This window comes from Gymnoscopelus braueri, assembly GCF_963280865.1.
Source record: "Gymnoscopelus braueri genome assembly, chromosome: 22".
In the NCBI taxonomy this organism is placed as follows: domain Eukaryota; kingdom Metazoa; phylum Chordata; class Actinopteri; order Myctophiformes; family Myctophidae; genus Gymnoscopelus; species Gymnoscopelus braueri.
The window spans coordinates 11,742,604-11,759,416 of record NC_137624.1 but is presented as its reverse complement, the minus strand read 5'-3'; the positions used below and the strand labels follow the sequence as shown (position 1 = coordinate 11,759,416).

General features: G+C 43.8%; 1 protein-coding gene across 1 annotated transcript in view; it reads left to right on the top strand.

Annotated features, from left to right (window-relative positions):
* Positions 1 to 204: 204 nt before the first annotated feature.
* ank1b (ankyrin 1, erythrocytic b) overlaps positions 205 to 16,813 on the top strand; it is a gene marked incomplete at both ends in the record, with an annotated part of 143,087 nt that continues 126,478 nt past the window's right edge. Inside the window, one exon of the mRNA XM_080420187.1 lies at positions 205 to 330. Within this exon, the coding sequence (XP_080276313.1) occupies positions 205 to 330 (126 nt within the window). The remainder of the gene's footprint in view (positions 331 to 16,813) is intronic.

The window sequence follows — 16,813 nt, the reverse complement described above, 5'->3', positions numbered from 1 at the left end:
TCTGCTGCCGTCACCCTCCCTCGCGTGCACTCAAGCAGTGGTGGCCACCAAGGCTAGAGGTGCTACGGCGTTGGTTGGGGGGGGTTCCCAGGGAAACAGGAGGGACAGCGAGGGGACCGGCTGGTGCTGTAGGGCCAACAGGAGGCGGGAGGCTGGAGCTACGGCGACCGCAGCAACAGCAGCAGAGGCAGCAGCAGCGGCATCATGGCGCAAGCCGCCAAGCAGCTCCGTAAGAACCAGGACCTCAAAGAGGCCGCCGCCAAGGAGCAGAGGGACAAGGATGAGGCGAAGGAGAAAAGGAGGAATAAATCCCGGGATCGCAGGCGCAAGGTATGGCTGGCTGCCTCACGGAAGCAGGGGGGGGGTGTATTTCTTCCATTTGCCTCTATCACGCTTACGCACATACACGAGCGTGTGTGCCCACACGCGCATGCACACACGCACGCATGCAAGCACACACACACACACACACACCTACTGTCCCTTCCAGTCTTTCGCCCTCCATCTGTTGTGGAAGATTTTGGTCAGGGTGCACTCACACAATTATATAGATGAATTTGCAGCTATAGTCTGCGTATGTATGCATTTAATTTGTGTGTGTGTGTGTGTGTGTGTGTGTGTGTGTGTGTGTGTGTGTGTGTGTGTGTGTGTGTGTGTGTGTGTGTGTGTGTGTGTGTGTGTGAGAAACCAATCGTGCACTTATGATCTGGTACAGGTTGTGTTCGCTTGGTCAGACATTTAGCTCTGGGGGAATGATAAGGATGCTCGCGATGACTATGCTTGTGGTGGTGTAGGGGAATCTTAGATGTTCTGTTATGAAGGAATTGTGGGCAGTTTTGGGGGGGGATTTTATCTTTTCTTTATTGTTGTAATTTTTGGGACGTACCACTCACATCCGTCTTGTACGGAGATGAGAGCACTCCCTGCTATTTTCGAATGCCATCCTTGCATTCCAATGACATCCTTGCTAGCATGACCCACACGTTTTTTCCTTCCCCTGGAGGGCATCTTTCTCTTTGCTCTGGTATTCCCCCCTTTATGGTGGAGGGGGGGCTGGGTGGGGGGGGGGGGGTGAAAGGAGAGGTGCACGATTAAAATGGAGGTGTCCATTTCTTCACGTCTGTGTGTTTAGTAGTTTGGAAACCTGGGGAAATCTTTGTATTGCCTTTCTCTCAACACAACGTGATGATGTAAAAATTGAAACTTCGCAGATTTTGAACCTAATTCCCATTGTTTTGATGTGAGATCATGTGTATATATATATATATATATATATATATATAAGTATGGGGAAAAAATACCCTATGTCTGCTTTGTATTTCTCCTGCAAAATGCGGAAGTGTACGCCCTTTGACGCAAAACAACTCATTTGACGTCATGGGCTAAGGATTATGTCAATGTTAGTGTTAAGAACGTGTTGCATTGATGTTGCTTTGAAAATCAACACACAGACAATGATGAAAATGCTCCCGGTTATGAGTGCAGTAAGGCAGGGGGACCTGTCATTGTTACAAACATTGAATTCCATCCTTCTTTCTCCTCCTCTTTTTCGTCATTCTTCATGACAAAGCCAATACCACTCACTGTAAAATATTCTGTTTGTAGTGTATGTATGCCTAAAATGGATGTGTAGACTAAGGAGTATGCTATAGCTACAGCAGTGCATGTACATATGTATACTGTATCTGATGTTGGGAGCTTTAGCTGGTGTCATAATTGACTGGCACCACTGTCTTTCTGCTATAATATTAATTTGTGATGCACATATTTACATTTTTACAACGTGTGTGTGCGTGCGTGTGATAAAGAGGGAGAAAGGGACGGGAAGGAGGTACCCAGAAAGAGAGGGAATGTGTGAGAGGGGAATCTAGAGTTAGTGAGAGCTTCCCTGTAAGTCAATCTCACATGCTTTTCTATTGAGACCTGATGTTTTGATAACACCAGTCATCTAATGAATAAAAACAATGCACCCAGAAAGCTCAGATAAAGACAAATACCTTGGTTCAATAGGGTCTGGATCGTATTTTCTGTTTGTTTTACTTGTGTACTTGTTTTTTGTGATGACTGCTTTCCCTAACAAGCTGTCTTTGTCTAACGTACAGTATTAGATACTGAGACTGTGCAGCTTGGGGGTTACTTAGTATTCATCATTGTAAGAATGATTCATTCACTGTAGTGAATAGGGTGTGGAGTGTGTTTCTTTTCACTGCAAGCCGAAGGCGGGACAATAGATTATGTTTTCACACCTGTCTGTTTGTGTGTGTGTGTGTGTGTGCGTGATTCCGGAGCTAATATTTATTAGTATTGTCCCAAGGGGGACAATACTGAAGATGTTAAAGGGCCACTTTGGCGATTTTGGATTGCCATTTCACGTCATCACGTGTACGGAATGTACACAATTAGAAACATTTTACTCCATTGATGGAATTATCTACATACTGGAATTTACCCTTGGTCTCACAGAGCAAGACAACTCATGAGTGAAGCCCTACTGTTAGTAGAGTAATCTAGATTTATGGAGGGAAGCAATAGTGTAGGAAAGGCCCGGGTGGAAGTATTCAACCGTAATATAGAAATTTGCTAGGGTCGGTCCTCAAATGTAGCAGCATCAAAAGATGGAGGGTTTTACATTATGATTTTATTCGGTAAGACAGTTGAGGCATTAGAAACAAATACAAATATTTTGTATTTGGCAACAGATGGCACTGGCTAACCATAATGATTGACTAATGATGAATCTCCAAGTCTATGAATGGACTATTACATTTTGGCTCAGAAACTCAGATTGGAACATTTATATCTTTCTCAAAAGGGGGGCATTTAAAATCCGGTCATTAAGCTATTTCCTCATGAATAACATGGGTTTATGTGTCCCATCATGCATCTGCCTCAGCATAGTAAGAATAGGATAATAGCAGACTGAGGAACTGGGACACGGGCACATGTCTGGCTGTTTGCAGTGGGAGTGAGTGTCGTGCATTTGTGTTTCAACAATTGGCGAGTCATGGCCACATTGACTATACTGTCTTACTGATTTGCACACCACTGTCCGAGGTTGGTCAGCCAGTACATTAAATCCACTTCCAATAATGGTCAACCCATTTTCAACATGACGGGGATGTAGCAGCTTCCCATGGAAATTGATTGATGATACTTTATTGTCAGATTTTATTTATCTGAAATTTGTTGTGCATCATCAGTAGCACCGTTTGCAACACCGAAGACGAAATGAACCAAACAAAATGCACATGCATGCCCTTCAACATACCTTTGGTCTGGAATTACACTCCATATTTAAATGTGACAAATATAGAAACATTTAGAAAAACCTTGGAACATTTAGAATTTTCTTTTATTACATGCCCAAATTAGGAATGCCAGGTTGTAAGTGGTTAAGCATGAAAGACTGATCTCACAAATGAGGACACTGAAAAAGACAAGACAAAAATACTGTGCCTGCGACCGCCATGTTTTCACCTCAACAACTACCAGGGACCACCTGTTATCACTTACCTCTATAAGAAAAGGTTCAGGATTAAATGTATTGTATTTAAAGACACTATACACTGTAAATATAACATTTGTGACAATGACACGTAAAATCAAGGTACTTTCATGGGTCCTTTTTTTTTTTACTCTCAAAGTTAAACAAACACTCCAGAATTGTACAGTATACATCAATTATTTCAGTAGCACAATAGTGCAATGTACAACACCGGCAGCATTTGTCATTTCCATTATGTTTACTAGTTGAAGCCATGTCTCAGGAGGCCATGTTGAAAAATGTTTTTTTGGGAACTATTCTGCTTCCCCTTTCTGCTTCATTGATTCTGCCTCCATCTCCCTGTGTGTCTTGGTCCTTATCTGTCTGTTTGTATTGTCCCCGACACACTTTCTAGAGAGAGAGAGATAGAGAGGAGGAGAGGGAGAGGCCATAATGTTCTGGTGATGTTAATTAGCTCCTTTGGATGTAAATCAAACTGTGCTGCATGGCATATCTACAACTCCCTCCTCTCGCTCAAAGGTCATCTACTGCATTTCCAACCGAGATGCTGTCATCACTTCTAGATGGCCCGGAGAGTAGGGGGGAGGTATTCTGATATAGCCTATAAAGAATGATGAATGAGAAGACCACTCTGTCATTTGTGCATTCTCTTTTGTAGACATAGCTATAGACTAGTCGGGGTACCCAGCATAGTACAAAAAAAAGTATCATGATGCAAGGATTCCAGGGAAAAAAACGTTTTTTATTATACAACCTCAAATTCAAGAGTTATAGGCCAAAATGTGAAGCGGACTGTTATAGCGCCACCATGAGGTCGATTTGAAAACTTTGGGTTGAAGGTTCTTCTTCCTTGACCTACTGGAAGTGTGCGTGCAAAGTTTCACGCTAATTTTTCAGCGCTGCCTGAGATCCAGCTTTGCCCGAGACTGTCACACTGAAATACAGTGGGACAGACAGACAGACAGACACACACACGAATGGATGGACAGAGGCGAAAACATAGTCTCCGGCATTCGGCTGTCTGCCAACGACCAACCGGCCTGGCAGAGACGAGTAATTATGTCGTAAGCGTTGTACTCTCGCCGACTTTCCTTGGAGACCTGATAATGCTTATTGCTACCATAACCAAGTTGTCTTCACATGGAACAAATACGTCATAGAGGCCCCGATTGATTACTTCCTATTTCATGTTCCGCACACCATTGCTATGGTCACGGCCATGTTCTATACATTTATTTCTATGGGTTTTAGAGAGAACCAAATCAGGTAATGGAGTGACACACATGGCTCACTCAGTTTACACTTGCATTTACACTCAAAGGACCAATGGAAATAAGCTCTCAGGCTTTTTGGGGTTTTTATCCTCTTTGTTCATGTATGCATTTTTGGCAATCAAAGTGTCAATCAATCAATCAATAGCGACCACATAACCACATATTGCTCTATTTACTTCATTGTATGGCCAACGGATATTGAAAATAACCAAACAAATAGTTTACACATTGTCAACAAATATTGACAATCTTTGACACTGTTCATCTATAACAGCATGCCCAAAATAGGGACACCAGGTCGAAAGTGGTCGACTAATGTGTGCCAGTGTGAAATATGCATAACGCAAAAAAGGAGAGCTATTTCAGCAATCAAATTTATTCTGATTTTATCTCTTAGCTGGCAAGCAAAACATAGATGTGACATGTGCGGCCTCTGAAACAAGTTAACATCACTGACATTTCCAGAAGGAGCGAGTGCATTCTCCGGCAGCGGCAACAGCCGCGGAACTTCCGCGGAACTGCCGGTGGAGGAGCGGCAGCTCCCGGCAGTGACTGCCGGCGGTGGAGCGGCAGCTGCCGGCGGAGCAGCGGAACTGCCGCGGAAACTGCCGGTGGAGGAGCGGCAGTCGCGGAACTGCCGGTGGAGGAGCGGCAGTCAACTTCTTTTTTCCGCCGATAAAGTATAGTTTTGGACCATGACGGAGGCGCGCCGAATCAGCAGACCTTGAGGCCAAGGAGTCGCGCCCGAGCGCCTCCAGGCACGAGTGCCCGCGACGACCGGCCGATGGTCTGCTATTCGACTAAGCGCCGTCCGAGTTATGTACCGATAGGCACAGAATCGTAAATAATATTGGTGGGGACTGCGTTACACAAACGCAGCACACTCTCAGAGCTGGCGCCGCCGGCAGCTCCGCGGAGCTGCCGCGACAGCAGCCGCTGCCGGAAAATGCACTCGCTGTCCCTCGACATTTCAGAGACCTAGAATAAGAGTGTGGGAAACATTAACCCTGTTTGGCCAATACATGGTGACCAAAGTGCTCATAGACACAACACAGATAATCAATGAAACGGATACAGTAGCTGATGGTCAGTCAACGCCGCGGTTAAACCTTAACCACAACCTTAACCCCTAGTGACCCTATTCTGGGCATGTCATAATAGACAGACATTTGGAAAAGTCATTAGAAAACAGCAGATCTGCAAGCTTACAGACCTGCTGTTTTCGCTGTTTGATGTTCACCGGAGTACATGCAGGGTTTACTGGTAAGTGGTTAACATGACTCAGTATCAGTTTCTGTTTTCTCTGTCCTCTGAGACGGGGTAGCAAGGCTGTGGGGAAAGAAATAGATATTTATTTTTTGCAATACTTCAACATGAAGCTTTATAGGCATGTACAGTACATTTGCACAGTTTCCTCCAGGCGTGCACTTAATTCAATAGATTCTGAGACCCGCTAATGCATAGCGCGCGTGTGTGTGTGTGTGTGTGTGTGTGTGTGTGTGTGTGTGTGTGTGTGTGTGTGTGTGTGTGTGTGTGTGTGTGTGTGTGTGTGTGTGTGTGTGTGTGTGTGTGTGTGTGTGTGTGTGTGTGTGTGTGTGTGTGTGTGTGTGTGTGTGTGTGTGTGTGTGTGTGCGCGCGCGTGCGTGTGAGAAATAGCATGGCTCCAGGGTATCTCATTCCTCTTTTATGTAACCTCATGGATGGTGACCTCTAATAATGTACTCATTTCAGCACACGAGTGCTGAGGGCTCTTGTATGTTTGCCTCTGTCTGTCTGTCTCTTTACATTTTCTCTCTTTCTCAGTCTCAATATAGATCAGGGATTCCCTGCCAAGGACTCCAAATAACCATAGCCTTTAGCTGTGGTCAGGGTTGCCAGATCTGCTTATTATAATTTCCCCGCAAGCTCGTAGCTTGTAGATTGTAGATCTTGTAGATCTGCTATTTTCAAATAGCTGATTATGTTAAAGTGCTCATGTGGCCCATAGTCACTTCTTTTGGGCTGGTTTTCCTAGACCTGGTTGCTTGTTTCTCTCACAGAATCTGGCAACATTGGCTGTGGTACCCCTATTGTGAAATGGCTTAAAGATGTGGATTTCACGATCCACATGGGAACGTCGTGGCTCAAATGTGGAGCTCAGACTTCATGCGTTCGTCATCTATGTCTATGACATATCTATGACGTATATGACTCCAAATTTGTACGTACGAATTGAACAAACATTACGTAAACAAACAGTGGTTTACGAGATTAGTTCCACACACAGACATGCAGACACACAGACAGACCCTTATAGATGGCTAGACTCCTGCAGAGCCACACCGTAATAGATAGCTAGATCTGTGTGTGTGTGTGTGTGTGTGTGTGTGTGTGTGTGTGTGTGTGTGTGTGTGTGTGTGTGTGTGTGTGTGTGTGTGTGTGTGTGTGTGTGTGTGTGTGTGTGTGTGTGTGTGTGTGTGTGTGTGTGTGTGTGTGTGTGTGTGTGTGTGTGCGCGCGCGCGCGCTCCCTGTCATCATCAGTGTGCTGCATGAATGAATACAGTGAATTTGAGAAAAAGTGCTCTGATGTTTTCGTTGATGTGAGATCCCACTGTTTTCACTGAAACACGCACAGCTGATTAGAGCAGCGAGCTGCAGTGACTGTGAGTGATCATGTGACGTCAAGTACAAGTCCGACTCAAACTAGAAAGATGCGTTCCCTTCTCTGGTCTCACGACAAGTACATCTTTCCCTTTTTTCTTTTTTGAGTAGCCAATTATTTTTACCCCTTTTTTCTCCCAATTTAGTCGTTGTGCCAAATATTTCCTCCCACTGCTTGCCACTGCTGTTGTACTCTACTGTCCCACCTGCCAGCAGTGGTGGAAAGTAACTAAGTACATGTTCTTGTACAATTTTGAGTTACTTTTGACTTTACTAGAGTATTTCCAATTTGCAATACTTTTACTTCTACTCCACTACATCTCAGAGGCAAATTTGTACTTTTACTCCACTACAATTATTTGAAAACTTTAGTTACTTTGCAGATATACATTTCTATATTATAAAACATTACATTAACCACTTTAGCCCTATTTTATACATAAGCTATTTGAAAATAGCCGATCTACAAGCTCACAACGTGTCGTATCGCGACGCGTTGTGAGCTTGTAGATCTGCTATTTTCAAACATTAGTACTTTTACTTTTGGTACTTGAAGTATGTTTTGATGCCAATACTTTTGTACTTTTACTCAAGTAACATTTTGAACACAGGCCTTTTACTGGTAACAGAGTATTTTATTGCTTTATGGTATTGCTACTTTTACTTAAAGGAGGAGTTCACCCAATAAATGCCTTGAATCCATGGATAATTTTTTGTTTTTGTCGCATTCCTAAGCTAATAATTTGATTCCCGTCTCCTACCGGCTAATGTATCCGGTAGGAGACACAAAGTAGATTAAATGTGTCTCCTACCGGAAATACACACGGTCATCAAATTATTGTCTTAGGAATGCCACAAATACAAAAATAAATCCATGAAATCAAGGCTTCATGGGGTGTGTAATTGATAGAAAATAAGTTATTTTTTTTGGGTGAACTCCTCCTTTAAGTAAAATATCTGAGTAGTTCTTCCACCACTGCCTGCCAGTGAAGAGCCCCCACCTGGAGGACATAGTGCCAATCTGTCCTACTCCTCCCACTCAACATTCCCCACTGACAGGCCACACCCCAGCCCATAGAAGTACGTGCAGTGACAAAGGTCACCCTCCCCACGCACAGCTTCCCTCTCTGAACAGGGCCAATTTTGTTAGTGTTGCACGCTCTGCAAGCTTGATGCACCGCACAGTGATTTGAACCCTTAGCAGTGGTGTACAAAGTACTTACATTTTTTACTAATAATAATAATCAAAAAGTAACTAGTAACTAAAGTTTTCAAATAATTGTAGTGGAGTAAAAGTACAATATTTGCCTCTGAGATGCAGAGGAGTAGAAGTAAAAGTATTGGAAATTGGAAATACTCAAGTAAAGTACATATAACTGAAAATTGTATTTAAGTACAGTACTTGAATAAATGTACTTAGTTACTTTCCACCACTGACCCTTAGCACTTTGCCCCTGTACCCCCGAGGGCGCCTAAGTACATCTTTCCCAAGCCGTTCTTTATTCACCAACTTGTAACAGTGAGCGGTGTTCTTAGCTCTCGTGGGAGTTAACGATGCTCACGTGCGCTTGTTCATTATTTGCAAACGCTCACGGTTCACAATACATGTGAACATGTATTGTGTTCATGTATATTAATATATAGCACTTTACAGTATTTATTGTATTATTCGATTGTATGATGACTCTATTGTGTTGTTCTGCTCACTAATTAGTTACGTGATCTGTGTGTGTCTGTGGGTGTGATACAGTTTGACCTGATGAAGAGCCTTTGTTCGAAACGTTGTCATTCACAATTTACAATTTACTGTAGGCATTTAGCAGACGCTCTTTATCCAGAGCGACTTACAGTAGGCAAGGTAAACAAAACACGATCAAATGCATAGAAATAGTAATCTAGGATCATAGGTAAAGCAAGAACCTTTATATCATCAGTCTAAACAGTATAATATCAAAAAATAAATAATCTGTACATTAAAAACCCTACACGTAAAAAGAGTGAACTAGGTTCGCTCTTTTTCTTCCCTCTACACCATATCTCTTCACCAAAAATAGCCAATCTACAAGCTCACAACACATTGCATTGCGACGGGTTGTGAGGTACCATTTTCGGCGAATGTTCTCACTAGAATAGGGATGCTAGGGTTCAAGAGGTTAACAGTTATTTGAGCATGTGAGTGTGCCAACACATGACGATTAAGAGGTCTGCAGATGCTTACAGAAACCACTCGTTGGCGCCTCAGATGTTTGCTATTTAGCTGCTACCCACATGCAGACAAAAGCTTACGCAAGAGAAGGTGAAGCAGTTCAAGTGTGGTCCAGAGAGGAGAAATCCACAGCCAGCAAGACTGTTTGGCCTGCACAGACTGGCAGGTTTTCACCCAGACCAGGACCATTCTCTTGAACAGTCCATCACAGTAGACTCCATATGCATCCAATATTGTGAGAGTATGCTAACAAAAACTGTTAAGCGTTGCTCAAACAACAAACCACAGCAATTAGCAATCCAGGCTAAGCACAGAGCCTTCACTTTTTGGTACAGAGTGGAGACAGAGTGGAGGAGAGAGCCTCGCAAACAGTATTAAAGAGGGAGATAGCCTCGGCCAAAGGATGCTACAAGGAACAAGTGGAGGCCAACATGAGGCAGGCCTGGCAAGGCCTCTCTGTCTTCACAGGGAAAGCCCCATAGCTAAGAGATCCACAGAATGGAAGGAAGGAGAGGAGGGAGCATTTGTCACCGACCTTTTAAGTTGACTGTTCTAGGCTAGGCCTACTAGTTTTGCTGTCGCCTTTCCCATTTCTAGAGGGATTATGTTATGCTAGTGCTTATGCTAGCACTTCTGTGAATGCTTATGCTTTTTTTCCTGTTAAAGTAGCAGAAAATGATTGTTCTATTTCACACTTTCATATTTTTGTTATGCTACAAAATGCCTGTTTTTCAAATAGTATTAAGTAATACAACATGCATTTTATATTCTGTAGATATAGATAGACCTTAATTATTTCTATTTGTTCTTTCTATATCAGGGAAATTCAAGTTCAATGAAAAATCTGTGTCATTTTGATATAGGTTAAAAACGATCAATTTATGAAATTTAAGGAATTTCATTAATTTGTATTCCCATGGCCACTACTACGCTCCTTAAAACTAAGCCCTCGAAACACCTTCACCCCCTCCGCCTGGAAGAACTGGACCTGTTTTGTCCTCTGTCTTGTCTTGTCTGTCTGTCTGTCTTGTCTAAAATCACAGTGTTAATTTCCCATTTTAACTTCAAGAATGTAAATATTTGGGCACATTTTTACACTGTCAGAGTTAAATTAACACATTTTACTGTGAATGCATGAGCTGGTATAGGTACCCAGACCCGTTGTATCCCTCACTTCTAAAACTGTACAAGCATTCCGTGTGCAAAACCCAACCATCGCAGCTCCGACCATGGTGAGCTGTGTGCATGTGACAGACAGAACCATACATTTGCTGCGTAGCAGTGAGGCCTTGCGGGCATAGAGTGCAGCACTGATTAAAGACATGTATTAATCTCCAAAGAGTACAATCTATGAGGTTCAGTTCCTATTAACAATGAACCGGATGTCAGACTTAAGCAAGTCATTATTGTGCACAGGGTAGTGCGGTCCCAATGTGTGTAAATATCTTGCCCTAGATTCAGTCTAAGAGGAGGGATGAAACAATTGCCTTGTTTCTGTACGTGAGAAGGAGGAAGCAAGGGAATGCGAGAGAGAGCGAGAGTGTGTGAGTGTGTGAGTGTTTATTTGAGAGGAGAATCTAAAAGAAGTGTCCCAGATTTCAAAGGACCTGTGTGTGTGTGTGTGTGTGTGTGTGTGTGTGTGTGTGTGTGTGTGTGTGTGTGTGTGTGTGTGTGTGTGTGTGTGTGTGTGTGTGTGTGTGTGTGTGTGTGTGTGTGTGTGTGTGTGTGTGTGTGTGTGTGTGTGTGTGTGTGTGTGTGCGGGACACGGATGTGCGACAGTATGTCTCTGGGTACACTAGTGTGTTTGAGTGCATACACATGAGTGCACACACAAGCAAGTGTGTGTGTGGGCATATACAGTAGTATCCATGTTTCTGTTTTGTGTGAGTGAATCAAGCATCAATGTGCTTGTAGTATGAGTCAGTGTACTTGTGTTTATCATGTTCAATATCTCTGTCTGTGTCACCTCTGCTCAATAAATGACCTTGTGACCTCGTAAATACCTTGTAATTTTGCTACTTTCTGCTGATTGATTTAAAGTAAACCATGAATATTTACGTGGAGGTTGAATGAGGTTCTGGGGTCCTAATTTCAAATCAGGTGTGCATCACTTAAAAGCAGTGGTTCTCAAAGTGATGTCCAGGGACCTATTTTTAACAACACAAACATTCTCTTATGGGGGTCCCTGGCCCAACATCTTTTCAGATGGAAATGAAAATGTTTGAGAACTACTGCTACTGCTTAAAGAAAAAATCCATCCCTCTCTAAACACCTTCAAATGCATTTTTGGAGATACACACAAGGAAGTAGCGCAGTATCATGCAATGGCAGCACTTGTTCATCTTCAAGGAGGAGAAAGACGGGCGGTAGAAGGAAGGATGGGCCAAGGTCGAGCAGAGCTGTAAGGTCTACCCGGCCCAGCACTGAGCAGCCACAAGCTATATTTACCACCTAGCATAGGGTTACACTGCATCCCGAGACCAGTGCTTCAGTACCACCCATCTATCTACACGTTGCTGCAGCATGCCAACCGAGCACCTGCTGATACTGTATATCTATCTGCCCCGGATCTGCGCTCGCTGTGCGTACACACAGAACGATTTATCAGAGTGTCATGGGGACACTGATGCTTATCAGCTACTGTACCTCTGAGTACTGATCTAGGACTGATCTATGATCTGAAGAACATTGTGATTTTAGGTCAGGGAGGCCTTTGATAAAATTCAGCCAAGGCGTACACTCAGAGGATGCAATGGCCAACAGCTACCACTAGAAGCAGTACTGTACAAGCAAGAGAGCGGGTGTGTGTGCGTGCGTGCGTGAGTGGATGTGATGAAATATGTCAGAGAAGGTTCAGATGTCAGAATGATTATGAATGGGCTGGACAGGCGATTGTGAAAAAAGTCACCCCAGAATCCTTGCTGTTGTGTTGTTTAATCTGCAGCTGGCGATAGATCTGTTCCGATTTGAACGTATTCACTTTGTTTCTTTCTCATTATAGGCCCAGTGTATCTGCGTGCATGCGTGCGTATGTGTGTGTGTGTGTGTGTGTGTGTGTGTGTGTGTGTGGGTGCATGTGTGTAATATTTGTAGGCTTGTGTATCTGTGATTGCATGTTTTCTTTGTATCCAAAGGAAACATTTGTGCATCTGTGTGCATCCTTGTCAGTCACAGTACACATTCTGACTCTGCCTTGCCTTTCTGTTTATAAATACCAAAACATTTCCTGGACTAGATAGACACAAGACAGACATGCAGATGACTTATCTAAACACCACTAACACTATCAAGCCATTCATTGAGCTCATCAAATAGCTTCAAAAGAGATGACTTCTGAAATGTGGACACATTTGATTGGAGATGATACATGATACATCCCTTAGGCTTTGTTGAGATTGCAGGAAAATCTGATTTGTTTCCGACTGTCCACACTATTATTTGCAAGTGATTAGATCAGATTTGTGTATTCAGACATCGTCCACCTATCTGCATTGGTTGCTGTGGTAACAATGTAACAACGTAGGCTACAGAATCTTTCACTTGTACTCTGTTTTACGATGGTGTCACTCGCCAAAAATAGCAGATCTGCAATCTTGTGCGAGCAACACCGTCGTATGACAAAGTATAGAGCAGGCACAGACACAACTGCCCGTGTTCGTGGGTGTGAAGCTGGTAGTGGATTGTGTTCTTTGTCACTGCAGTAGTCACTCCTTTTGGTCGGTCAGGGAACCTGTTCTGCTTCTGCAGGGAGATGATCTGGGGGAGATAGCGTTACGCTCTGCTGGTGAAACTCCTCACTGTCAGGAGAGAAGAAGTGGCTGGTTGTCTCTATCTATATATGTGTAGGAGACGCACGCGTGGTTACACCCTCCCTATACAGTACCGGCAGTGACAGCATTGGCAGCATTCATTCTCCCTGGAGGACGAAGTCGATTGATCTCGGTCAGGTGACGCCATGACTTCCTCTAGCGACACCCATAGGTGACAAAAGGTATCTCAAAATGTAACGGGCAGATAACTATGAAACTTGCCGAACATATTCACACTCCTCTGAGGATGAAACCTAACCATTTGGCCTGACTTTGCTGTTGTGCCAAAATGGCAACACTGCCCACAAGGTGTCTCATAAGTCATTACCTTAACTCTCTCAGTGCCACGCCCCGACATATCCCGAGTTTTTCCCGAGTATCCTCAGTGCCAGCACGAGAAATCCCGAGTTTTTACTTTTGACTGTGGTCGCGCTATTCTGTATATTTTTCATGATCACTTTCGCTTCCTGACTACATCAGACTCACCCGGAGCCGGATGTAAAAAAAATAATTAATTTCCGGGTCACGTTGTTTTTCTCCGGTGATTTTCGGCCAGAATAGGGAAAGTCACGTTTTTTTCACACGGTATAAAAAGCGAACGGAGAGGTCCACGTCTACTCTCTTTGGTCTGGGTGACGATCAGTCATCGTAGTCGTGTATCGCATCGTAATTTAGCCCGATCAACGATTATCGAAAATGTCAACATCCGGTTCTGACCGGATATGACGTGAGCCTGTTTGGGAGGGGGCGAGTGAGCCAGCGAGATCATCAATGTGTCGATTTGTTGCTCTCTACTGGTAGAACTGTATTATGGGTTTAAAACCCCAATCAGATCATTTATTTGAATGAAAAATTTAAAAATTAAAAAATTTAAAAAAACGCAAATTCCTGGCAGTTTGGGAGTACTTTATGAAAATACTCTTGGCACTGAAAGAGTTTTAACAGGCTCACCCTACTGATTTTGGTAACCTCATCAACCCTTTGGAAACCCTTCAAAAAGAAGGGGCACGGTGGCACAGTCGGTAGTGCTGTCGCCTCACAGCTAGAAGGTCCTGGGTTCGATTCCCGCAGGGGACGCTGTGGGCGCTGGGGGTGTGTTCTCTCCTCCGCGTCATCAGTGCCCATACCCTAGGTGGGGTTGGCGAAAGGGCCTTTCTGTGTGGAGTTTGCATGTTCTCCCCGTGTCTCCTAGGGTAGGTACCCTCACAAAAACATGCAGTAATCCTGGTCACTATACTGCCTCCCCCTGGCCAGCCGGGGCGCCTGATGGAGGGGAAGGGAACTGGTTGGAATAACGTGTTCCTTCCACGCGCTACGTCCAACCAGGGAAACTCTCCCCTGTCAGGTGACAAGAAGGTCAGTTGGCTCTCATGCATTGAAGGAGGCATGAGCTCGGCCCTGGCCTCCCTAGGTTGGCAGAGGGAAGGTAGTGCCCAGGATTACATAGACAATTGGCACTGGGTGTAAAAAATAGGGTTACAAAATCGTGGGATAAAAATTTAGGGAAAAAAAAAATGAAGGGCTGACAAAGTTTTACAGTATACATACGTATGTTAAATACAATGAATACTATTAGACACAAATACTGGCTTTGTATGTGATACAGTTATCACCCACTGTCTCTCATGTTATGACAGGTTTACATCATCTGCACATTTTTACTTGGTTTCTTTTCATAATTTACAGTTGCAGACTGTTGGTACTGTACAGTAAACGTATTAAAGTGTTAAATGAACACTGAGGATTTTCCTGTGTGGAATGTAGCCATGTCACCAGACCTGAGAAGTCATTCAGCCAATGGCCCATCAGAGAGATGCCCTGTCACTGAGACCCACACCAATCAAAGCCCTTCTGTCAGCCTGTGCCCCATTCATCAGCCAATCCATCAACTTCGTTAGTGAGGCCAGCGATTCGAGAAGCCCTGGCAAGCAGTGAGAAGTATAACCGCTGTAAATCTAGCGGCAGAAATTATTCAGCCCCCAGGTTCATGTGGCAGGTGGTCTGATGACTGATGTTGCCGAGGTGATTACACAGTGACACCATACGTGCACGGGAGCTCAAGTATGACAGAGGTGCTGTGTTTCTCAAACAATGGTTCGAGACCCAGTTTTGGTTAGGGGGCTCGTGTGAACCAGTTTTTATGGGTCCCGAGTAAATGCTTGCTTTTTAGTTTTTGTAAAAACAAATAAATTAATTAATTCACACATTTTCCCCAAAAATTTCATCGCTTGCAACGTGTTGTGAGCTTGTGGATCAGCTATTTTAGATTTTTTTTTGAGACGGAGTTGCAATGAACCTTAAATTGGCATTCAGGATTTGCGCTGCACACCAAGATTCAAAGAGTTCTCTCAATGGTGAGACAGTTTTTGGACAAACAACAAATTTGAATCTTATTATTGACACGGTTTCACTGCTCAAGCTTCACACATAGAATCATCTATCTGGTCTATTTGCCAAGTCTTTGTTGGTCACAGTGGAGGTCGGCTAGATCAGTGTAAAATCCTGATTCGGTTACATTTGTATACCCCCAGAGTGGATTTTATTTCTATTGTACCAGATGAGATCCAACAATGTACAGACGTTATTTAATCCATTGTAATTGTATACACCTGTCCTGCACACTACATCACAACGACAAACAGAACTGTGTGTGTGTGTGTGTGGGTGTGTGGGTGTGTGTGTGTGTGTGTGTGTGTGTGTGTGTGTGTGTGTGTGTGTGTGTGTGTGTGTGTGTGTGTGTGTGTGTGTGTGTGTGTGTGTGTGTGTGTGCGCGTGTGCATCTTTACCAAGTGCACCTTTATACCCTACCTTGCATAATGCATATCTGACAGAAAAGTTAATTGCAATAGGAAAACATGACTAGAAATTCCCTGTTGCTCTGTGTTAGACTATACCCTTTAATCAGACCATTATGTGTTGATGTATTCGCACAGCTGGTATCTATTCCCACCTCCTGTTTGTATCACTGGCTGTCTGTAATGAGACCTGTTCTTCACTACAGTAGCTACCAGCTATACTAACACATTGGCTCATTAACAGGGAGAGAGAGAGGCGGAGAGAGAAAAAGCCAAGGCATGGTGGCACATGTGCGCTTGCTTGCATGCACGCGCGGAGTGCGCACGCACACACAGTCTGGTGTTATGTAATGTAGAATGAGAGCTCCGCAAGGTCTGCCTGTATCATGTGACCACTAATAGAGGAGTCCACTAATGTGCCGAAGCAGCCACCATTGGGCGAGCCCCTTGCCCCCATCATTTTCCTGCTGTAGAATTTACTGCATGTATGTGGCGTGGATGTCTCTGACCTGTAAGTGGTGCATGTTGAGCATGTCTGGTGCTGATGCTTGGTTTTTCGTTCCTCAAACATGGCAGGGCATAAT